The sequence below is a fragment of the Pseudophryne corroboree genome, chromosome 5 (genome assembly GCF_028390025.1).
Source record: "Pseudophryne corroboree isolate aPseCor3 chromosome 5, aPseCor3.hap2, whole genome shotgun sequence".
Classification (NCBI taxonomy): Eukaryota; Metazoa; Chordata; class Amphibia; order Anura; family Myobatrachidae; genus Pseudophryne; species Pseudophryne corroboree.
The window spans coordinates 802,302,701-802,328,258 of NC_086448.1; the positions used below are offsets into that span (position 1 = coordinate 802,302,701).

General features: G+C 43.4%; 2 protein-coding genes across 7 annotated transcripts in view; one reads left to right on the plus strand and one right to left on the minus strand.

The window, feature by feature from the left end:
* Window positions 1-25,558, minus strand: part of COLEC10 (collectin subfamily member 10) — a 278,842-nt gene that overhangs the window by 230,449 nt on the left and 22,835 nt on the right. The window contains exon 2 of one of the 6 annotated variants that reach the window (XM_063924472.1): window positions 16,602-16,669. The exons of the other annotated variants lie outside the window; for them this stretch is intronic. The gene's annotated coding sequence lies outside the window, so the exon portion shown is untranslated. The remainder of the gene's footprint in view (window positions 1-16,601; window positions 16,670-25,558) is intronic. 6 annotated transcript variants of the gene reach the window in all.
* TNFRSF11B (TNF receptor superfamily member 11b) overlaps window positions 6,666-25,558 on the plus strand; it is a 68,948-nt gene continuing 50,055 nt past the window's right edge. Inside the window, exon 1 of the mRNA XM_063924467.1 lies at window positions 6,666-6,791. Within this exon, the coding sequence (XP_063780537.1) occupies window positions 6,759-6,791 (33 nt within the window). The 5' untranslated portion in view covers window positions 6,666-6,758. The remainder of the gene's footprint in view (window positions 6,792-25,558) is intronic.

Consider the following 25,558-nt stretch of genomic DNA (forward strand, 5'->3'; position numbering starts at 1 on the left):
CTGTCCTGTGTTCAGCTCCTGTCATGTGTTCCGCTCCCAACTGTCCTGTGTTCAGCTTCTAACTGTCATGTGTTCAGCTTCTAACTGTCATGTGTTCAGCTCCCAACTGTCCTGTGTTCAGCTCCCAACTGTCCTGTGTTCAGCTCCTAACTGTCCTGTGTTCAGCTCCTAACTGTCCTGTGTTCAGCTCCTAACTGTCCTGTGTTCAGCTCCTAACTGTCATGTGTTCTGCTCCCAACTGTCCTGTGTTCAGCTCCCAACTGTCCTGTGTTCAGCTCCTGTCATGTGTTCAGCTCCCAACTGTCCTCTGTTCAGCTCCCAACTGTCCTGTGTTCTGCTCCCAGCTGTCATGTATTCTGCTCCCAACTGTCCTGTGTTCTGCTCCCATTTGTCCTGTGTTCAGCTCCCAACTGTCATGTTTTCTGCTCCCAACTATCCTGTGTTCTGCTCCCAACTGTCCTGTGTTCAGCTCCCAACTGTTCTGTGTTCTGCTCCCAACTGTCATGTGTTCTGCTCCCAATTGTCCCTTGTTCTGCTCCCAACTGTCCTGTGTTCAGCTCCCAATTGTCATGTGTTCAGCTCCCAACTGTCATGTGTTCTGCTCCCAACTGTCATGTATTCTGCTCCCAACTGTCATGTGTTCTGCTCCCAACTGTCATGTGTTCTGCTCCCAACTGTCCCTTGTTCTGCTCCCAACTTTCCTGTGTTCAGCTCCCAATTGTCATGTGTTCAGCTCCCAATTGTCATGTGTTCAGCTCCCAACTGTCATGTGTTCTGCTCCCAACTGTCATGTGTTCTGCTCCCAACTGTCATGTGTTCTGCTCCCAACTGTCATGTGTTCTGCTCCCAACTGTCATGTGTTCAGCTCCCAACTGTCATATGTTCAGCTCCCAACTGTCCTGTGTTCAGCTCCTAAATGTCATGTGTTCAGCTCCCAACTATCCTGTGTTCAGCTCCTAACTGTCCTGTGTTTGAACAATGACAGTGGGAGCTGATTGGCTGAAGCACCATTTATCATACGCAACGAGTTTTATCATCCACACTGAGTTTTATCACTCATTTATAAATGGACCCCTGAATCGTCATAGTAAAATGTGAAACTAATGCTACAAAGCATCGAGTTAGACTAACTCGACGCTTTTTAACACTAGTAGAAGTAGCATGCTTTTTTAAAAATAAAATACTGTATGCCTAAGTTGTGTGCCTGGTATGCAATACCTTTGGGATGGGAGAGGATAGACAGCTGTTTTCTGCATAAGGACAGTAAATGTTGCAATACTATTTGAGTAAGCATCTTACAATTTTTGCTAATATTGCTGCGGAAAAAATATGCTATAAATATTTTAAAGTGGAAAAGAAGATTTTTTTATTGTATGTACAATACAAAAAGATCTTGCCATTAAATGGGAGCATATCAATTGTGGAGGTGCTTCCTTGAGATCCAAAACAGTAACATCAAAAGAACAAAGGGAAAGAATACACTCGGGTATAGGGCCGCTCTGAATGTGTCTAGAATTTACTGTAACTTTTATTTCTAAAATCTCAGAGGGTCCGTATCTAGACTCAACACATACACATTCTTATATAACAGACATAAGAGCTGTATTTATGGCCCGATTTGGGGAGAGATATGTGCTGAGCGAACCACTCAGCACACATCTCTCCCCCTGCTCAGCACAGCACGATGTGTGCTGAGTGTGCGGAGGGAGACGGGGGGGGGCAGCTCATTTCACCCAGCGGGTGAAATGAGCGACGTGCTAGATTGAGCCTTCATGCAGGCCAATCTAGCACCATCGATAGCGATGCACGGGGTCGCGCATCGCTATCGCTGTGGGGGGGGGGGTACACACGTAGAGATCACTGCTTAAAATCTAAGCAATCTAGTCAGATTGCTTAGATTTTAAGCAGCGATCGCTCTGTGTGTACCCCCCCCCCCTATACACTTATATATAATGGGTAAATAAAAAATTAATGAGTAAATAATCCCACAAGGAGTTATCTAAATCAGCACAATTCAAGACGTGTTGGCAAGTCACTGAAAAAATATTTTAGTATCAATATAGAGTTACATACTCCCAAACAGACAGGTAATATAATACTTATTAGATTAGATTTCAGGACACTGTATTATCTATCTATGGAACACTTTTTGTTATATTGTAAAATGTTCTCAGTGGCCGAATGCCAGAAGGGATTCCTTATTCATACTTTAATTTGCAAAATTTGCACTGATTATTTCAGAGTATCATTGATACGTCCCATGGTGAGAAAACAATATAAAATTTTGCCATGACCAGAAAGGCGGGAATTCCCATATTTTGCCATAATCCGTCTTTATCAACATTACGGAAAACAACTGAAAAGAGGATTCTGAGAAATGTGCTTACAAGAAGTCAACAAGAGAATAAGCACAGCAGGTGACTAGGACGGTAACAGGGGACTTTAGTTTCCACTGAGCTCACTTTTGGCATTGCTAGTATTCTTCTATTTAATTTGAAACAGCAAACAAAAAGTGGATGGCTAAAATAATTAAAAGCAAACGTACAATTTCTCCTTGGATGGGAAGTCCACAAAAAGTCCACAAGAAAGGAAAAATGATACAAGCAGGAGGAATTTAATTATTGGTTTGACTTGTATTTTAGAATTAATTAATTCAGTGTTGGCACTGCTTAGGTAACGTGGGGGAAAAAACAATGTGGCTTCTATAGGATGCCACATTTTAGGCTAAAAAACACCACAAAAAGAACTGCAAAAAAATAAATATCAAGGAGTAAAAAAGTCACTCAAAACATATTATGTACAACTGCCCAGCCCCTTCTTCAAATACAGTTTAATACATATTATCTGCTCTATATAGAATATAGCCACACATTTTTGTTTTTGGAAAAATTCCCAACCTCAAATGATAGTATTTAGCTATTATTATTATTATTATTATTATTATCCTCCTCATCATCATTATTATTATTATTATTATTGTTGTTGTTGTTATTAGTAGTAGTAGTAGTAGTACAGGTTGAGTATCCCATATCCAAATATTCCGAAATACGGAATATTCCGAAATACGGACTTTTTGGAGTGAGAGTGAGATAGTGAAACCTTTGTTTTTTGATGGCTCAATGTACACAAACTTTGTTTAATACACAAAGTTATTAAAAATATTGTATTAAATGACCTTCAGGCTGTGTGTATAAGGTGTATATGAAACATAGATGAATTGTGTGAATGCAGACACACTTTGTTCAAAGCACAAAATTACAAAAAATATTGGCTAAAATGACCTTCAGGCTGTGTGTATAAGGTGTATATGTAACATAAATGCATTCTGTGCTTAGACTTGGGTCCCATCACCATGATATCTCATTATGGTATGCAATTATTCCAAAATACGGAAAAATCCCATATCCAAAATACCTCTGGTCCCAAGCATTTTGGATAAGGGAGACTCAACCTGTATTAAATAATAATAATAATAATAATAAACTTAATAATAATTATTATTAGTATTATTATTACATTATTAATAATAATAATAATAATAATAATAATAATTATTATTATTGTTGTTGTTGTTGTTGTTTTGCTGTCTCTCTTATGAAATAAGTTAAATAATTGTTGCAAATATTTTGCAGTTCTTTGAAAAAATAAAACTTATTTATATTAAGTGTTGCTTAAGACTATTAAGAAGAAAAAAAAACTACTTGACTCCCGTAATAATATGTTGACTGCATTAGGTCACAACCTATGCATTGCTTTCATTTATTACTCTTTCTTTTGTCTATTATGTATGCTCTCCATTTCTGTATTGACATGTTGTATCTTAAATCTTCTTTGTATGTGTCTTACATGTTATTTGTATTTTTTAGTGTTTCAAAAATATTATTTTTTAAAACAAGAACTATTTAAATGGACATATAATGAATTATGCCAATTTATGAGTGGCCTATTTAAGGCATTTACAATGTCATTTTAAAGTAATTATGACACATTTTGAGTAGGTCTTGTAGCTGTCATCTGCTGTAACTCTGGATATCTACAATGAACAATTAGCCTGAAAATGACAGTTGAAGACTCTGAATAACTTACCTTTCTTTGCAACATCTGTAACCGTAGAAACAAATTGAGAACAGTTTCCATGGTGATAAATGTTTCTAAAGACAGTTAGTTATTCCGATTATATCTGCTTAATGGATGTCAGAAAGTGTACCGGAGTCTTAACTGTCATTAATATGGTTTAGCTAGCATAGCAATTTTATTAATGTATTAATAGGTTTTTTTTTTAGTGGTACCGTACTTCCATTTAATGTGTCCTATGAGTAAAAAGGTTACAATATATGTTAATGTACAAATGATGTAACCAGTGCAATATTTACTGTAACAATTACAAAATCCTAATGAAAGACACATTATAGCAAAAGGTGTAAACATATTGTTTGAGAAAATCTAAGATTTTTTTTAAACTGAATTTTTGTGAGGTCAGGGCAGCATGTGACAAGCCAATATCAGTTTGTAAGGAGGGGAATGGAGGTAGCAAAAAGCCACAGACTGAGAGTTATATAGTGGGAGGAGCAGGGTCCCCAGCAGTACAGAGTATATCAGGAGATGAGTGATGTGTCAGGACAGGGCTGCATGTGACAGGGGCAGTGACATGATGTGAGGAGGGGAATGGAGGCAGCAAAAAGCCACAGACTGAGAGTTATATAGTGGGAGGAGCGGGGTCCCCAGCAGTACAGAGTATATCAGGAGATGAGTGATGTGTCAGTGAGGACAGGGCTGCATGTGACAGGGGCAGCGACATGATGTGAGGAGGGGAATGGAGGCAGCAGGAAGCCACAGACTGAGAGTTATATAGTGGGCGGAGCAGGGTTCCCAGCAGCACAGAGTATATCAGGAGATGAGTGATGTGTCAGGACAGGGCTGCATGTGACAGGGGCAGTGACATGATGTGAAGAGGGGAATGGAGGCAGCAGGAAGCCACAGACTGAGCGTTATATAGTGGGAGGAGCAGGGTCTCCCCAGCAGCACAGAGTATATCAGGAGATGAGTGATGTGTCAGTGAGGACAGGGCTGCATGTGACAGGGGCAGCGACATGATGTGAGGAGGGGAATGGAGGCAGCAGGAAGCCACAGACTGAGAGTTATATAGTGGGAGGAGCAGGGTTCCCAGCAGCACAGAGTATATCAGGAGATGAGTGATGTGTCAGTGAGGACAGGGCTGCATGTGACAGGGGCAGCGACATGATGTGAGGAGGGGAATGGAGGCAGCAGGAAGCCACAGACTGAGAGTTATATAGTGGAAGGAGCAGGATCCCCCAGCAGCACAGAGTATATCAGGAGATGAGTGATTCTAGTGAGGACAGAGTTACATGTGACAGGGGCAGTAACATGATCTGAAGAGGGGAATAGAGGCAGCAGGAGGCCACAGACTGAGAGTTATATAGTCAGAGGAGCAGGGTCCCCAGCAGCACAGAGTATATCAGTAAATGAGTGATGTGTCAGTAAGGACAGGGCTGCATGTGACAGGGACATTGACATGTTTTGAGCAGGGGATTGGAGGCAGCAGGAAGCCACATACTGTGAGTTATATAGTGGAAGGAGTAGGGTCCTCCAGCAGCACAGAGTATATCAGGAGTTTAGTGATGTGTCAGTGAGGACAGGGCTGCATGTGACAGGGGCAGTGACATGATGTGAGGAGGGGAATGGAGGCAGTAGGAAGTCACAGACTGAGTTATATAGTGGGAGGAGCAGGGTCCCCAGCAGCACAGAGTATATCAGGAGATGAGTGATGTGTCAGCGAGGACAGGGCTGCATGTGACAGGGGCAGTGACATGATGTGAGGAGGGGAATGGAGGCAGCAGGAAGCCACAGACTGAGAGTTATATAGTGGGAGGAGCAGGGTCCCCAGCAGCACAGAGTATATCAGGAGATGAGTGATGTGTCAGCGAGGACAGGGCTGCATGTGACAGGGGCAGTGACATGATGTGAGGATGGGGGATTGAGGCAGCAGGAAGTCACAGACTGAGTTATATAGTGAAAGAAGAAGGGTTCCCAACAGCAAAGAGTTGCGATTTAAGAAACCTGATTTAGTTGGTCGGTGCTATTAAGTTCGTAATTTACATCTACTGTATTATTATTATTATTATTATTGTTATTAATAGTATTGAGTATCTCTAAAACTGCAAGCATATTCCTCAGCCCTGTACAACATGAGTAAAGTGTAGAACATACAATCCACAAGCATGTGACAGGAAGGTGCAGACCCATTTGAGCTTACAACCTAAAGCACAAGGGAACATGCCATGTATTACATGAGAGGGGGTAGGCAGCAATCCACTGAAGAGGAGATATACTGTAGTAGGTAGAATCAAACAATACAGTTTTTTCCCCAGACTATACCTTAGTTATAAAAACAATTCAAAGAATTTCAATTTAGCAATCAAAGTATGTGGCGATGTACCGTATGTGGATTATCATTCATAATATGTACTCGCTCATTGTAGGCAATGGGACTTTCCAGGCAAAATGTAACTCTTTAGGTACTCAGGACCAATATTTAACTCTTTAGGTACTCAGGACCAATATTTAACTCTTTAGGTACTCAGGACCTTGACCCCCACCCCACAAACCACATCATGTCGTCAGCTTCCTGCTGTGGCTGTGGGGTCTGTATGAGAGCTACAGTATAAAACCAGGAGGAGGTCCTGGAAGCAGCCAGACAGAGGAGGATTCTGCTCCCTGAGGTTTACAGACAGACCACAATGTACAAGATCATTAGCTGCACGCTTGTGGTGGTGAGTACACACTGTGTCGTTGATACACTCTCAGGGGCCGGATCACCCAGACCAGGCAATGTGTCCACAGGACACCACTACTACTGTCACCATAGCTGTATGTCTCTATCCAGCCTGATGGACTGATCTCTGCTGTGACTGGTCCTGCTGCTTGTATGGCTCTGTAGTGCTGATTGAGGGATAGGGCTGAATCTGTCTATTGATGCTGTGTCTGATAGTGGAAAGAAGCTGCAGGAAATATTTCATAATAGCGACAGAATCTTTGCTGGCTTATTCTGGAGCAGAGAGAATGGTCGTAATAGACTTGTATTGTATAATGCAGAAGCCATGCATTGGGAGTACAGATGTAATGCAATTATATATAAATATATATGTATATATAATGTAATAGCAGGAGAAAATGGTACTCCAATATCAATTGCTTAGGCACTCAGATTTATCTGCAGTAAAGTTCCTTTATCAAGTTATATAGCATTGTCCGGAAACTGCTTTTTTGCAAATGATAATGGAGAACCATTCTTTTCCAGCTGCTATGTTATTTTAATTTAGTTTATATATAATTGTTTATATCTATCTATATATATATATATATATATATATATATATATATATATATAAACTTATGCTTGAAAAAGGAAATTAATTCTCTGAAACGTTGCACAAAAAACGACTACTTTTGAAATAAGACCTGGATTGCCATGCGTTGACTCACCTTGCAAGGTTTGATCATCACAGTATTAAATATATATATATATATATATATATATTTTTTTTTTTTTTTTTTTAAGTGAATTTTTAGGCAGTGCCAGTTCTCTGAAGTCGGATATGTAGTATTAGTAACATAGCACAATTTTATATTTTTGGATAAGTGATTCTTTATCAGAATTAATAACAGGCGGATGTGCGAGGGGCGAGTATTTCGGCACACTGTACTCATCTGTATATTTCTGCCTATATACAACACTGTGATTGCCCAAGTCATGAAAGACGATCTCGTTGGAGGTCTATAATCTAGTCTGCTTCAGATTATGTCTTCCAGGTTAAGTATCATTTTTCGGAATTAAATGCGAAAATATATGACATTTCCTTACACCCTCCTGTGCATTACTTGCCTTATGACATTGTTAAGCAGCGTCCCTCACAGTGACTGTTGCATGGAAAGTTTGTTGCTCATGTCTGTGTGTATCATCATGAACGTGACACAAAACCTTGCAGCGCCGGTCAGTCAAAGTTATACCCCTTTCACATCTCCAATGCTGGATCCCATCCAGGAATTGGAAACGGGTCCTTCCCGGGTGGGATCCGACATTGGAGCCTCAGCGCTGGCTTCCCGACCCGGCAATATGCTGGGTCGTTTGCCATAACGGTGGGGGGTGGAGCCAGCAGTGGGGGTGGGGGGGAAAGGTGGCGCTGGGAGGTAACCTCATCTCCGCATCACCTCTCACTATACAGTAAATGGGCCCCGGGTGGCCTCAACCTGGGAACCCGTTTACACTGCCACTGACCCGGTATTCAACCCGGGAATAACCCTTCTTATTACCCGGGTCGAATTACCGGGTCAGGCGACCCGGGAATTCTCAAAGGCCCCTTTCAGATCGCACACTGACCTATGTCGACCAGGCAATATGCGATGTGAAAGGGGAATTACAAGTCATACAACAAATGTTCGGCCATAAAATGAGAACAAGTACAAAAATATCTTCAAAGAAACATTTCTATGGGGGGAATTCAAATGTTTGAAAAGTCGGTTGGGTGTCTGTTTTTTCCCTGTTTATTAGATAGGAAAAAACAGACTCCCAACTGACTTTTCAAATAATTGAATTCCCCCCTATATGTCATCTACAAAGAATCATCCCTGGATCAGACAAAGTAAACTGATCTGCTGATGGGATCAGGAACTTGATGTCTGATTGACAAGAGCTCTTATGGTCTCTAAAGTAATTGTGCATGACACAGGAGCTTGCAATCTAGAGGTGGCCGTATGCTCTTGTTATAGTAACTATCTTCCCCAGCGTACTTGTAGAACATATTGAAAGATGTAATTAAACATTAGATAGATGTACAGTAGATTGCTTGCAGTCTGTCTGCTTCCAGTGTAATTAATTTATTAATTACCAGTTATTTATATAGTGCACACATATTCTGCAGCGCTGTACAGAGAATATTTGGCCATTCACATCAGCCCCTGCCCCAGTGAAGCTTACAATCTATATTCCCTACCACATGTACACACACACATTCATATTAGGGTTTTTTAAATTATTGGAAGTCAATTAACCTACATGTATGTACAGAGCAGGCCATAGGCATAGGCAAACTAGGCAATTGCCTAGGGCATTTGATATGCCTAGGGGCATCAGCAGCTTCTGCTGATTAAAATGATATGCGGCATGCCTATATTCTGTGTGTAGCATTTCATATGCAGATACAGCCACAATCTCACATAGTATATAGGCATGCTGCATATCATTTTAATCAGCAGAAGCTGCTTGTGCATCCTAGCCACATAGCAATGAAAATAAGATGCATTTTCATAAAAAAAGGTTCCCGGCGTTAGCATTGATGCAAGATTTGTGAGGACACATCTGTATCCAAGCAGAGGCAGAGGTCACAGTGTTAGTGGAAGTGTGAGTGCTGTGTGCATGTGAGTGGGTTGGTTGTGCAGTAGTGTTCGGAATATGTGTAAGGAGCATCATGTGTGTCATGTAAAAATGCATTAATAATGTGCAACATATGTGTAAAGGGACACTATGTGTGCCATTATGTGTATAAGGGCATTAATAATGTGCGGCATATGTGTAACAGGGTACTACTGTATGTGTGTCATTATGTGTATAGGGGCACTAATAATGTGCAGCAAATGTGTAGTGGGCACTATGTGTGTCATTGTGTGTATAAGGGTATTAATAATGTGCGGCATATGTGTAAGGGACATTATGTGTAGAAGGGCATTAATAAAGGTTGTCATAATGTGTAAGGCACATTATGTTTATAAGGACATTAATGTGTCTCATATGTGTAAGGGGCATTACTCTGTGGAATTATGTGTATAAATGCATTACTAATGTGTGGCATTATGTGTATAAGGTGCTCTACTATGTGGCGTTGCATATAGAAAGGGCACTACTGTGTCATCTAATGTGAATAAAGAGCAATAAGGTGTGGTGTAATGTGAATAAGGAGCAATTCAGTGTGATGTAATGTGAAGAAGGGGCTCTACTGTGAGGAGTAACGTTTAAGGTAAAGTGATACTACTGTGGGATGTAATATGAATTATGGACACTGTCACAAGATAAAATGTGAATAAAGTTGCAGTACTGTGTGGCGTAATTGGAAATGGGGTTACTATTGTGTGGCCATGCCCCTTCCCAGCAAGAAGATGCCCCTTTTTGGGCTGTGAGTCAAATGTGCGAACTGTTCCTATTTAAAATATAGGGGGTACAAGGATTAATATGGGTGAGGGGTGATGGTGCTGGGAAAGAGGTGCAAGGTCAGAGGCAGAACCAGCGGTGGTGCTAGGGGGCACCAGCCAAAATCTTGCCTAGGGCATCATATTGGTTAGGGCTGGCTCTGTGTATGTACCTGAAAGCTGGAGCAACCGACATGCAAACACAGGGAAAACATACAAACCCCACACATTTAGGGCCATGGTGGGAATTGAACCCATGACCACAGAGCTGTGATGCAGTAATGCTAACCATTACACCAACCTTGACATACAGTATTTCTATACGGGCAGAAATGCAAACAGAGCATATGGACTTTCCTTCCATGGAATCTCAGTTCCTCTTCGCTGAGGTGTGCTAGGACACGTGCCACAGGTGAACTTGATTTGCATTGTATTACTATACTAGCGTCTCTGCGTAACATCTGCAGCATTTATCTGTCATGACAGGCAGACAGGAGTTTCTGGACCGATGCATGAGCGGGAAAGTGAGAGTTTTATATTTTTTTTTTTACACCTGCCATCAAAACATAAAATCATACTTGGCTACTTTTGAAAAAGCATGTCAGAGAGAAGTGACAGTAACACCTATCAGCGCGGACGTGCACTGCTACATCTGAGAGGCGTGTCATGAAAATGACTTACATCCAAATGTAAATGAGCCCCAAAGTTAGTAAGATCTATTTGTTGAAGAAAAAACACTGATATTTTGCAGGATTTGTTCGTGTACTGGGGATCATTCAAAGTTGATCGCAGCAGGATTTTTGTTAGCAGTCGGACAAAACCATGTGCACTGCAGGGTAGGCAGATATAACATGTGCAGAGAGAGTTAGATTTGGGTGGGGTGTGTTCAATCTGCAATCTAAATTGCAGTGTAAAAATAAAGCAGCCAGTATTTACCCTGCACAGAAACAAAATAACCCACCCAATTCTAACTCTCTCTGCACATGTTATATCTGCCACCCCCTCCCCCCCCCCCCCTGCAGTGCACATGGTTTTGCCCAACTGCTAAAAAAAGTTCCTGCTGCGATCAACTCAGAATGGGGGTAATTCCAAGTTGATCGCAGCAGGAATTTAGGCCCTCATTCCGAGTTGTTTGCTCGGTAGATTTCATCGCATCGCAGCGATTTTCCGCTTAGTGGGAATGCGCAATGTCCGCACTGCGACTGCGCCAAGTAAATTTGCTATGAAGTTAGTATTTTTACTCACGGCTTTTTCATCGCTCAGGCGATCGTAGTGTGATTGACAGGAAATGGGTCTTTCTGGGCGGAAACAGGCCGTTTTAAGGGCGTGTGGGAAAAAACGCTACCGTTTCCGGAAAAAACGCGGGAGTGGCTGGAGAAACGGAGGAGTGTCTGGGCGAACGCTGGGTGTGTTTGTGACGTCAAACCAGGAACGACAAGCACTGAACTGATCGCAGATGCCGAGTAAGTCTGAAGCTACTCTGAAACTACTAAGAAGTTTGTAATCGCAATATTGCGAATCTTTCGGTCGCAATTTTAAGAAGCTAAGATTCACTCCCAGTAGGCGGCGGCTTAGCGTGAGCAACTCTGCTAAAATCGCCTTGCGAGCGAACAACTCGGAATGAGGGCCTTAGTTAGCAATTGGGCAAAACCATGTGCACTGCAGGGAGGCAGATATAACATTTGCAGAGAGTTAGATTTGGGTAGGTTATTTTGTTTCTGTGCAGGGTAAAAACTGGCGGCTTTATTTTTACACTGCAATTTAGATTTCAGTTTGAACACACCACACCCAAATCTAACTCTCTTTGCAAATTTTATATCTGCAGGGGGGCTGCAGTGCAAATGGTTTTGCCCAACTGCTAACAAATTTGCTGCTGCGATCAACTCGGAATTACCCCCATTGTGTTTTACAAGAGGTTCCATATACTGTAAGTGGCCATAGGGATCATTGGCCCTCATTCCGGGTTGTTCGCTCGCTAGCTGCTTTTAGCAGCATTGCAAACGCTAGGCCGCCGCCCTCTGTGAGTGTATCTTAGCATAGCAGAATAGCCAACGAAAGATTAGCAGAACTGCTAAATAATTCCTTGTAGTTACTCCTAGATTGTGATCACCTCAGTACGTTTAGTTCCTGCTTTGACGTCACAAACACGCCCTGCGTTCAGCCAGCCACTCCCCCTTTTCCCCAGCCACTCCTGCGTTTTAACCTGACACGCCTGCGTTTTTTAGCACACTCCTGGAAAACGCTCAGTTACCACCCAGAAACGCCCCTTTCCTGGCAATCACTCACCGATCAGCAGTGCGACTGAAAAGCGCCGCACGAACAACAGCAAAACTGTGACGTTTTTAATTAAATAACTAAGCGCATGCACATTTTGCAGCAAATCGCAGCATGGCGAAAATCGGCAACGAGCGAACAACTCGGAATGACCACCAATGTTGCTATAATATGGGTCATTGTTTGTATAATATGTATCAAACCTGCTATAAAATGGGTGACTCATATAACAGGGTAACTGGGATGATTGCCCAGGGGCTCTTTCCACACACACTGGGAGGCCCCACATATAGCTGCTTCCCCAATGTGGCGGCACTTTGGCATATGTGATAAGGGGTTTCTTGTGAAATAATATGAATTTGAGTCACTACAGTGTGTTAAATATATTTGTGCTGTAATTAGGGTGGTACGATATGTGTCATGACACAGAGCGCGCTGTTGAAATGACCACCCTTGTGCCTTATAACCAATGCAAGGAAATTGTACTAATGATCCCATTTGAATGTATGTAGCTCTGATTTCTTTTTCCTGCAAGAATGTAATAGCTGCATAATGAGGGTAAGGTGTAATCAGGGAGATTGCTGGACTTTTCAGGGAGTCAGGGAGATTGCTGCTATTTCAGGGAGTCTCCTGCAGAATGAGGGAGGGTAGGCAACTATGCATAAAATGCCCAGAGAAGTTTTTTAAAAGCTCAAAAAAGTTTTGTAAAAACAAAAATAGAACTCTGTTTAATATGGAACATTTCTATTCCTCTCCCAAAGCAAAGGTGGTCATAATCACCTGTTTTCTGCAACTGCTAGAATGTTACTCAGTCTGCCCCCCCACCTCTATTTACATATTATATAGCTAAGAGTATATGACAGTGAGATATAAGAAAAGCTGAATGGACATTGGTGGTCATTCCGAGTTGATCGTTAGCTGCATTCCAAAAAAAAGGCACTTCTGCGCATGCATATGCGGCGCAATGCGCACGCGCGTCGTACTATTACAACAAAAGATGTAGTTTCACACAGGGTCTAGCGAAGCTTTTCAGTCGCACTGGTGGCTGCAGAGTGATTGGCATGAAGTAGGCATTTCTGGGTGTAAACTGACCGCTTTCAGGGAGTTGTTCGAAAAAACGCAGGCGTGCCAGGAAAAACGCAGGCGTGGCTGGGCCAATGCAGGGCGTGTTTGTGACATCAAAACAGGAACTGAACAGTCTGAAGTCATCGCAAGCGCTGAGTAGGTATTGAGCTATTCTGAGGGAAAAAAGGGGAAATATTCCCCTGCGCTGGAAGTGTAGATGCTGCAAGTATGTATATGCTCCGGAGTTATCGACCGGAAAATGAACAATAACACAATACAAGAAATTATATACAAAATGCGCTTCAACACTGGATAGATAAAAATGAAATATTTCAGACCGATTTGTTCCCAAGAGGTCGTAACGTCTCTGATCGATTTCTTCAGGAGTTTTCTCCAACAAGATAGTACATAAAGGGAGAAATCAAAAAGAAAAAATGTCCAATATGTAGTAAGTTCTTTATGAGATAATAAGAGTCATATAGAGGGACTATAGGATGTAAGGTCTCCCCTCCTTGGTGTCTTTTTGGAAATATTCAAGGGTCACCCGAAAGATGTGTCAATCATAAACGAGGGATGCTCACTTTCTTGCTTACTTCAATATACATGTGCGTACTCCTATAAAGGTATCTTTAGGGTTTTCATAGAAAGCTTCGCTCCAAATGGTAATCGGTTGATCAAATTGAGGGATGCGAGGTATGTTCACATAGAGATTTCTTTAGGTAAACTTCCGTAGTAAATCTCCACCAAAAATTTGTTTATAATAAACAAACCGAATTTTATTCAAAAAAATGTAACATAAAACATGGAAACAAGGATCACTTAGTCTAGGCAGTTGTAAACTTCCCAATAGGAGGAAAGAAACATATGTGGGCCCAAAATGTTCCTACCAGATCTACAGGGAGCCTCAAAGACAAAGGGTCACCAAGTTCTCACCAAACAAAAATATGCCACCAACGCGTTTCGACTACTCTGGTCTTCCTCAGGGTGGTGGTGGGATCCCAGAGCAATCTATTTATCCTCTGTTGGGTCCCACCCCTTTTAAGATACACAGTGGAGAAACTACCAAACTTGTCTTAATAAGGGATATAATTATATATCCCAATATCTATAAAATCAGAAACAGGATGCAAATTGAGATAAAAGAACTGGATTAAACCATGAAAAAGCTTATAAAAGTATACAAATAGGTTAATGCGGGTTGTCGTGGTAACCGCAAGAGCAACCAATCCCGTGCTCTTCCTGGTTCCACAAAGGAAGTTATGGAACTTCCTGGTGTGTGGAACGCATACACCAAACGTGTGCGGCGGATACAGGAAGTGGTGATGACGTACTTCCGCCCTAAGAACTGGTTTAATCCAGTTCTTTTATGTCAATTTGCATCCTGTTTCTGATTTTATAGATATTGGGATATATAATTATATCCCTTATTAAGACAAGTTTGGTAGTTTCTCCACTGTGTATCTTAAAAGGGGTGGGACCCAACAGAGGATAAATAGATTGCTCTGGGATCCCACCACCACCCTGAGGAAGACCAGAGTAGTCGAAACGCGTTGGTGGCATATTTTTGTTTGGTGAGAACTTGGTGACCCTTTGTCTTTGAGGCTCCCTGTAGATCTGGTAGGAACATTTTGGGCCCACATATGTTTCTTTCCTCCTATTGGGAAGTTTACAACTGCCTAGACTAAGTGATCCTTGTTTCCATGTTTTATGTTACATTTTTTTGAATAAAATTCGGTTTGTTTATTATAAACAAATTTTTGGTGGAGATTTACTACGGAAGTTTACCTAAAGAAATCGCTATGTGAACATACCTCGCATCCCTCAATTTGATCAACCGATTACCATTTGGAGTGAAGCTTTCTATGAAAACCCTAAAGATACCTTTATAGGAGTACGCACATGTATATTGAAGTAAGCAAGAAAGTGAGCATCCCTCGTTTATGATTGACACATCTTTCGGGTGACCCTTGAATATTTCCAAAAAGACACCAAGGAGGGGAGACCTTACATCCTATAGTCCCTCTACATGACTCTTATTATCTCATAAAGAACTTACTACATATTGGAAATTTTTTCTTTTTGATTTCTCCCTTTATGTACTATCTTGTTGGAGAAAACTCCTGAAGAAATCGATCAGAGACGTTACGACCTCTTGGAAACAAATCGGTCTGAAATATTAAATTTTTATCTATCCAGTGTTGAAGCGCATTTTGTATATAATTTCTTGTATTGTGTTAGTGAGCTACTCTGAAACTGCACAAAAAAACTTTGTAGTCGCTCTGCCATCCTTTCGTTCGCACTTCTGCTAAGCTAAAATACACTCCCAGTGGGAGGCGGCATAGCGTTTGCATGGCTGCTAAAAACTGCTAGCAAGCGATCAACTTGGAATGACCTCCTTTACCCTTAGTACATCGCACTCATTGTCTGTTGATAATTGCAAGAAGCACCCACTTTTGGACTGGTGCCCGACTTCAGTCCCCATACTTGTACATTTCCTTTAGTATATTTGTTAGACGCTGTTAACTTTGCAAAATGACATCTTTGTGTATTGCTTATATTAATATGAGGTGAATTTTAAGATGTAAATGACCACAGATTGACCGCAGAGCCTCACACCTCCCTGATTCATGCTCAGCCACAGAGAGTACAGTCATTTCTTACCTGATGACAACGCAGACACAAGCTGATTTATTTGTGTCTGACATCTGTGCTGCCACAGAAACCTCTACATCTACACTGAGCGTGGAAACCAGGTTACTCTCAGAACCTGCCTGCCGTCTAATGGAAACTGTGTGTACAGGGTCACATCAGCTCTTTCTAGTTTCCTTTGAAATACATGAAAATCTAATTTGCTGATTTCGGTTGACTTTTATGAACAGAATGTTCTGAATGAGCCGCAGCGCTGCTTTGTATTTCTGTGTTTTGCACGTTAGGTCCACTGACTGATTTAAAGGAAAGATTGACGTTTGTAGTAGTGGCTTGAATTTAATTGTTTTGTTAATGCCCTTCCTACAAATACATTAAAGCCTGTTCAATATAGCAACGCTTAGACACTTACTTACCTTTCATCTAAGTCATTTTTTCTTTAGCGCTGGTGTCCTTGATCAAAGAAAGGGGCAGATGTATTAACCTGGAGATGGGATAAAGAAGTGATGATAAGATGATAACTCACCAGCCGATCATTACGGATTTGAAAAATGACAGTTAGGAGCTGATTGGCTGTGCATTATCACTTCACACTTATCACTTTTTTATCCTTTCTCCAGGCTTAATACATCTGCTTACAGCCCTAAGAACATAAGAGTTACATACTTAATTCAGTTAAATAGGGCTACAAGACAAGACCTCCAAACTTTAGGTATTAATTCAGTTTATATATGAAAAAAAGTGTTACATTCTCTAAAATGAACATTTCGCAATCAGCATCTTAATTGAAGCACTTGCACCCTGTTTTGCATATGTAACATTGTAACATTTTATAATGACATTATACTTTTAAGTCTTGCAAACAATTACGTCATAATTGCCATTTACGGTCATGCTATGTGTATTTGGGATGAAAAACATGGGGCTGAAGTACAAAATGTTATGTTACAGGTTTTTTCTATGCATATATGCAGAACAGATTTAGAATACTGACACTGGGCCGGATTTGGAAGTAAAGCAAAAAAAGCAATTACTGTAACCTTGTATCTGGAACGAACATGTTACACTGCAAGGGGAGCAAATACATTAAAAAAATAATTCTGTGCCTCCTTGGCCCGCTTGTAACATTTTGTAACATTTAAATCAGCAAAACAAATAAAAACTAGTGTAAAAAAAGAATGATACAGTACAGCCTAGGTCACTGTGATCCAGCCAAGTATAGGAGCTGGAACGCAGTACAGACCATCGTAGTTACAGCCTGACTAGAGAGGAGGTGGATGGCTCTTACTGCCTGTCACCCATTGTCTTACTGCCTGTCACCCATTGTCTTACTGCCTGTCACCCATTGACTCTCCCCAGAGTCACCCACTGCCTGTCACCCACTGTATCTCCCACTGCCTGTCACTCACTGTCTTTCCTCAGCATCAATCACTGCCTGTCACCCACTGCCTCTCCCCAGTGTCTGTCAATACCTGTCACCCACTGTCTCTCCCCAATGTCTGTCAATACCTGTCACTCATTGCCTCTCCCCAGTGTCTGCCAATACCTGTCACTCATTGCCTCTCCCCAGTGTCTGCCAATACCTGTCACTCATTGCCTCTCCCCAGTGTCTGCCAATACCTGTCACTCACTGCCTCTCCCCAGTGTCTGCCAATACCTGTCACTCACTGCTTCTCCCAGTGTTTGCCAATACCTGTCACTCACTGCCTCTCCCCAGTGTCTGCCAATACCTGTCACTCATTGCCTCTCCCCAGTGTCTGCCAATACCTGTCACTCATTGCCTCTCCCCAGTGTCTGCCAATACCTGTCACTCACTGCCTCTCCCCAGTGTCTGCCAATACCTGTCACTCATTGCCTCTCCCCGGTGTCTGCCAATACCTGTCACTCATTGCCTCTCCCCAGTGTCTGCCAATACCTGTCACTCACTGCCTCTCCCCAGTGTCTGCCAATACCTGTCACTCACTGCCTCTCCCCAGTGTCTGCCAATACCTGTCACTCACTGCCTCTCCCCAGTGTCTGCCAATACCTGTCACCCACTGCCTCTCCCCAGTGTCTGACAATACCTGTCACTCACTGCTTCTCCCCAGTGTCTGCCAATACCTGTCACTCACTGCCTCTCCCCAGTGTCTGCCAATACCTGTCACCCACTGCCTCAACCCAGTGTCACCCACCTCCTCTCTTTAGCATAACCCAATGCTTGTCACCCATTGACTCTCCCAAAGTGTCACCCTCTGCCTCTCCCCAATGTTACCCACTGCCTCTCCCCAACGTCACCCACTGCCTCTCTTCAACATCACCCACTGCCTCTCTCCAGCATCATGCACTGCCTCTTCCCAGTATCACTCACTGCTTGGTAACTATTGACTGTCACCCACCTCCTCTCCCCAGCATCACCGACTGCCCATCACCCACTGCCTCATCCCAGCGTCACCTACTGCCTGTTACCCGCTGCCTCATTCCAGCGTTAAATGTACATTGAAACCCATTCATCAAAGCCAAGGGGGCTAGTACACCTCACTAGCACTGCAGTATGGCGCTGTAGAAAGTCTCTCAGGGAGGTTAGATGGTGGTCCGCACTCCGCTGTAAGTCAGAGTGTGATGTCAGGAGAAATGAATGTGCCAGACACTTTCAGACAGCTTCCAGGGCCTTACTGAAGATGGTAACAGGGAGAGTGAGTCAGACTCAGGAGAGAATTCTCTACATCATCCATAAGCCAATGGTTCTTTGCACCAGGTGGTGTTATTGCCGGCAGTGGGTATGAATCAGCAGATCTACATGGAAAAGGTCTACATTTATTAGGTCAACCACTAATGGCCGACATGCATTAGATCGACAGGGTCACGACAAAATGTCGATAGAAAAAAAGGTTGACACAATGCGGGTCGTTCCGAGTTGATCGCTAGCTGCCATTGTTCTCAGCGCAGCGATGAGTGAAAATAATGGCTAATCTGCGCATGCATATGCACCGCAATGCGCACTCGCGACGTACGGGTACAAAGAACATTGTGGGTTTGCACAGGTTCTAGCGAAGCTTTCAGTCGCACGGCCGAACGCAGGAAGATTGTCATGAAGTGGACGTTTCTGGGTGTCAACCGACCGTTTTCAGGGAGTGCTTACAAAAATGCAGGCGTGTCGGGAAAAACGCAGGCGTAGCTGGGCGAACGCTGGGTGGGTGTGTGACGTCAAAAGCCAACCCTCCGTCGTTAGAATCAATGCACACGAAGAGTAACTACAGGGCTGGCCTTGTTTTGCACAAAAAGATTTTGCAGGCGCTCTGCTGCACAGGCGTACGCACTTCTGCAAAGCAAAAATACACTCCCCGGTGGGCGGCGGCATAGCGTTTGCACGGCTGCTAAAAGTAGCTAGTGAGCGATCAACTCGGAATGACCCCCAATATCTTTACCTTTTTTTTTGTGTCATTTTTACCATCAAAGCATGTGGAAGCCCAATCAGTGTACTGCGACCCCTCGCATGGCTCACAAGCTTCGGGCAAGGTTACTATTCCCAATTGTAGTCCACGTGGATGGTAAAGTATGAAAAAGCTGAATCAAGGGGGTAATTCTGAGTTGATCGCAGCAGGAACTTTGTTAGCAGTTGGGCAAAACCATGTGCACTGCAGTGGAGGCAGATATAACATGTGCAGAGAAAGAGAGATTTGGGTGTTGTGAGTTCAATCTGCAATCTAAATTGCAGTGTAAAAATAAAGCAGCCAGTATTTACCCTGCACACAAACAAAATAACCCACCCAAATTTAACTCTCTCTGCAAATGTTATATCTGCCCCCCCCTGCAGTGCACATGGTTTTGCCCAACTGCTAAAAAAAATCCTGCTGCGATCAACTTGGAATTACCCCCCAAATGCTAAATTCTCCAAAAAGGTTGTGCCGACCATTTAAAACTGTCGACCTTTTGTACCTGTCGACCATAAGCACTGTCAACCTTTTATATGTCGACCTATGAACCAAGTCAACCTTTTGTAAGTGTCGACCTAATGCATGTTGACCTTTAGCGGTCGACATAATGACTGTCGACTTTCCATGGTCGACCTAGAGCCCAGATAATGACGGCAGTTCAGAGGATGTAATGCAGTCTAATGAACCTCCATTTAGCAGTGCTGGATTAAGGGCCACAGGGCCTGCGGCTGAAAATGAGAAGCAGAGGAGCTACAATCGGTGGTGTGTGGGTGTGGCCAATGTGTGGGTGTGGCCAGTGCCATGTGGGCGTGTACACCTTACATTATCAGCACCAATGTCACCCTAAATACATAAAAGTAGAAATATTGCAAATTTTTGCGAGTAATATAGAAACACAATTTTAATACTTATGATTTATGACTGTTCATCATCGTGCTGTCATGATGATGGGCCTATATTTATGTACAGGCCTGGAGCTGTAGCCCCATACTCACTATTGTAAATCTGGCCCTGCCATTTAGGACTATCTGAGAGAGGTGATCACAGGCTATTTATAAGTTTTTTTTAACATAGAAGTTCGGGTACTGCGGCACAGAGCAGCAGCTGATGATGGGGGGAGGGGGCACCGTAGTAAAAAACAGGGGTAGAACAGCTTTAGGGATTTTGGCCATGACTGTAGGCTGTAAGCCCTAATGAGGAAGGGCCTCTCCCTTTGTGCTCCCGTTCCAGCAGTGGCATAACTACCACGGGTGCAGCTGCTATGGGGCCCAGGCTGCTTCAAGGGCCCATTGCTCCCTCTGCATAATATCTGGCTGTATCCGAGTGCCGCGATTTGCGCTATTTAGGGGGTGGGGTCCAATGCCGGGAAGTGCCCATCCCCATCAGAGACCTCAGCTGGACTCAGGTAGTGTTCACTCCCCGTCCCTCTCTCTCTCCCCTCTATCTCTCCCTGGCACACTCACTTGCTCCTCTCTCTCTTTTTCTCTCCCCCTGACACTGTTTCTCTCTCTCTCTCTCTCTCTCTCTCCCTCTCTCCCTCTCTCTCCCTGATGACACTGGCTCTCTTTCTCGCTCACTCTCCTTCTGACACATTCCCTCACTCTCTCCTCGACACTGTCTCTCTCCCTCTTTCTTTCTCTGAAACTCTCTCTCCCTCCCTCTCACTCTCTCTTTCCCTCCCTCTCTCCCTGACACTGTCTCTCTCCTTGACACTCTCTTTCTCCCTGACATCTCTTCCTCTCTGATACTGTCTCTCTCTCCCCCTCTCCCACTGAAACTGTTTCTCTCTGCCTCTCTCTCCCTGACACCCTCTCTCTCTCCCCCCCTGATACTGTCTCTCTCTCTCCGACTATCTCCCTCCCTGATACTCTCTTTCTATCTCTCTCCCTTACTCTCTCTCTCTCGCATTCTGTCTCTCCCTATGTCGCTCCCACTGTCTCTCCCTGACACTCACTCTTGCTCTCCTCTTACTCTCTCCCTCCCTGACACTTTCTGTTCTCTCTCACTCACTCACTCACGCCTCCCTCCTTCTCTTGCTCCTCCCTCTTCTATTTCTCTCTGACACCCGCTCTCTCTCCAACACTCTCCCTGACACTGTCTCTCTCCCTCTCCCTGAGTCTCCCTCCCTGATACTCTTTTTCTCTCTCACTCCGACTCTCTCACCCTCTCGTTCTCTCTCTCTCTATCTTTCCCTGACACTCTCTCTTACTCCTCTCTTTCTACCTCCCTGACATTATCTCTCTCACTCCTCCCTCTCTCTCTCGCTCTCTCTCTCTCATACCCTCTCTCTCCTACACCCTCTCTCTCCCTGATGCCCTCTCTTTCTCCTTTCATCCCTTTCTCCCTGACACCCTCTCTCTCTTTTTCTCATTTCCTCTTTTTGAATGAAACCCTCTACCTCTTCCTGACCCCCTCTCTTCTTGACCCACTCTTTCTCTCTACCTCACTCTCCCCCTAACACCCTTTTTGTCCCTCACTCTCTCTCTCTCTCTCCTGCTCTCTTAAGGGGCATTGTAATGACAACCGCGGGAGGGAAGGGGGGCCCTTTCAAGATTTTGCTATGGGGCCCACAACAGTTACGCCCTTGCTTTCCAGCATTATCCATGCCACTAGTGTGCAATGTCCCCCTGTCTGTAAAATTTCCACTGGTGACTCCTGTCTGTGCATCCACTTAGTGGGTATAGGCTAATTGACTGCTGTTTGCTTCATTTGGGTAACATTTATCAAATCTTGGAGAGAGATAAAGGGGCATATGAATCAAAGCTTGTCAAGAGATACAGTAAAGAGCAGAAAGATAGAGCTCCAACCAATCACCTCCTAACTGCCATGTTATAGTCTGTGTTTGAAAAATGTCAGTTAGGAGCTGATTGGTTGGCAGTTTATCTCTCTCCAAGGCGTTATGCATATCCCCCTATGTATTTCTGCTATATTTACACAATTGTATTTAAGTTTTTGTGTGGTGCTACAGATGCCTCGTGGCACCATAAACATAGAAGTTAATAATAAAATACATACACATATATATATATATATATATATATATATATCCATAGATACAAAAAAATAATAAAAGCATAAAAAGCACAGGTACAATAGTGGATCGTAAAAGTGACAACCTGATGCTTAGATGGTCGGCACAGCACACATAAAGGTGCCTTCACCTAGCTGCAGAATGCGTAGCGCTAGTCAAGTCTCATTTCTGCACGGCTCTGGAAACTAGTTGGACAAGACTTACTCTTTACTTTTGGCATCACTCATTAGCCTTTGCATGTGGGAACGGCGCAGTGTGAATGTCTAGCCACCAACTCCGTGAAGAGCAGATTCATACATTCTTGAAACGCGATTAAAAAACTCGGAGCACCATATTATAAATTCGAAACATCTTCTAACCAAAGTGACCACAAATATATATGAAACAGAACCATTTCCTCCTCTGATAAATGATTTGCATGTGTGTTGCTAGACTCTGCAGTAAACAAGCGCGACACAGAATGTATTATATTACAGCAAGAGAGCGTTATGGAAAGATTTAAAAGGGATGGTAATAAAATGATATGCATAATTTGTTGGGAGAACAGCACTCTGCACTGTCCCCTATGCTGCATACACGCTCGGCACTGAAACATTGATGCCACTGGCAGGGCAGCCACCAGGGGGGGGACTGCGGGGACTGGAGTCCTGGGCCCTTATAGAGAGGGAGGCTCGCCCCTGGCTCTTACCGCCAATACCTGGAGAGCTGCACAGGTAGTGCAACAACAGCGGGCTGATGTGCAGAGAGGACTTAAAACAAGCTTCCATGTGCATCAGCTCTGTGAATCGTTCCTGCAGGTCCGCAAAGCTCCACCGATATGTAACGTCATGATGTGTGACATCACATAGTGGTGGAGTGGTGTGGCAGAATCTTAGTTTTATTAGTAGGGGGGCCCTGTCTATTTTGTCGGTCCCGGGCCCCACAATTTCTTATGGCAGCCCTGGCCACTGGGTAAAAGAGGAAGTAGTTTAGTTAAAAGTAAAACTAAGCATTCTTACCTAATTCTTTCTGTATGATCTGGGAGAGTTCCCGGGAAGACTAAGGGGGATATTCAATTAGTGCCATGTTTTCCAACAGTCAGAAAATCTGCACTAATTTGACAGTTGGGTATTGAATAGCAGGCTTTTTCACAGGTTTTTGCTTCATTTTCGCTATGCCTTTTTGATTTTTTTTTTTTTAATCAGCATGGGCGAAAATGGACCAAAAGGCTGTCGAAAATGCCTGCGAATTCGACAAAACACATGGATCAGCCGCGAATACGCCGATCCACGTGGTTTTCGCGCGGGTGGATTTTTCGACTAGTCGAAAAATCAGAACGGGCTTTGAATAGGTTGAATGTGAATTCGACCTACAAATGGGCCGAAAGTGAAGTTTTTTTCATCTGGTCGAAAAAACGGCACTAATTGAACACCCCCCTATGCAGGTGTACATTATGAAGGACGCCACAGGTAGGGTAAAACAAGATTATTTTGACTCTTAGGCACAATGCCGCAAATCACGGAATCCCTCGTCACATACTAAGAAGCTGGCAGGATGGGTGACTTGTTCTCCCAGAGGCTCCCAGATCTTCCAGAGAGTAGACAAGTATGATCTAAATGATGGGAAAGGGCCTAGTTTGGAACACACACACCGGGTAAAAGTTCCAAATGACAGGTTTATTTTCCACAGTTCCCCACAGACAGGCAGTTCTTAGCAGAATGTCAGCAAGTTACAAGCAAGTCACGGGTTTAATATAATAAAAATAATGCTAGATGTATATAATACTTTCCTATGTTAAAAAAACAACAAAACCAAACAGTATTACCAAGGACAAAATACTCATTACAACTTACGAAGCTAAACAGTGTTATAACTGGCTAATGTGATACTGTTAAAGGGATAGGTACAGTATAAGCAATATTTATTGCAATTGGCCAGGAGACTTTGCAGTAAGCAAGCTACAGTATATCGGGCCTAGAACACCACCTTGGGATCCGATCATGTGACATCCAATCATGAGACAATCTCTTCGCCCAAGTATGCCCGTTGCTGCCAACACAATAAGTAGTTACGTTTCTAAAGTGTGTTTTAGTCTTTTTTTTTCCCCTGAAGCTTATATTGAAGGTGAATATTCATTTATAAGTAAGGTTTCGTTCAAATTCATTTTTAAAATGTGAACCTCATACTTTCCATTTCCATGCCCACGGCAACAGAGAGATACGATTCGCCACGTGCAAAACACAACAGATACTGGTTTAAAGGCTAACAGATATTTAAGCAAATTTCGCCCTGCTGGAGATGCACCTGGACGACTCGCCACCGGCTCCCCAGCGTGCAATAGATTGTACGGTGCTTTTACACCGTACGCTCTATTGTACCTCCGCAACTGCCCACTGCCGGGATTGACTGATCACATGCGCAGCACATATGGGTGGTCATTCCGAGTTGATCGCTCGCTAGCAGTTTTTAGCAGCCATGCAAACGCTATGCCGCCGCCCACTGGGAGTGTATTTTAGCTTAGCAGAAGTGCAAATGAATGGATCGTAGAGCGGCTACAAAGTTTTTTTGTGCAGTTTCTGAGTAGCTCTAAACCTACTCAGCGCTTGCGATCACTTCAGACTGTTCAGTTCCTGTTTTGATGTCACGAACACGCCCTGCGTTCGCCCAGCCACGCCTGTGTTTTTCTTGGCACGCCTGCGTTTTTCCGAACACTCCTTGAAAACGGCCAGTTGACACCCAGAAACGCCCACTTCATGCCAATCACTCTGCGGCCAGCAGTGCGACTGAAAAGCTTCGCTAGACCCTGTGTGAAACTACATCATTCGTTGTAATAGTATGACGCGCATGTGCAGAAGTGCCATTTTTTTGCCTCATCACTGCACAGCGAACGAATGCAGCTAGCGATCAACTCGGAATGACCACCATGATCAGTTGATGTGGCGTGCGACCC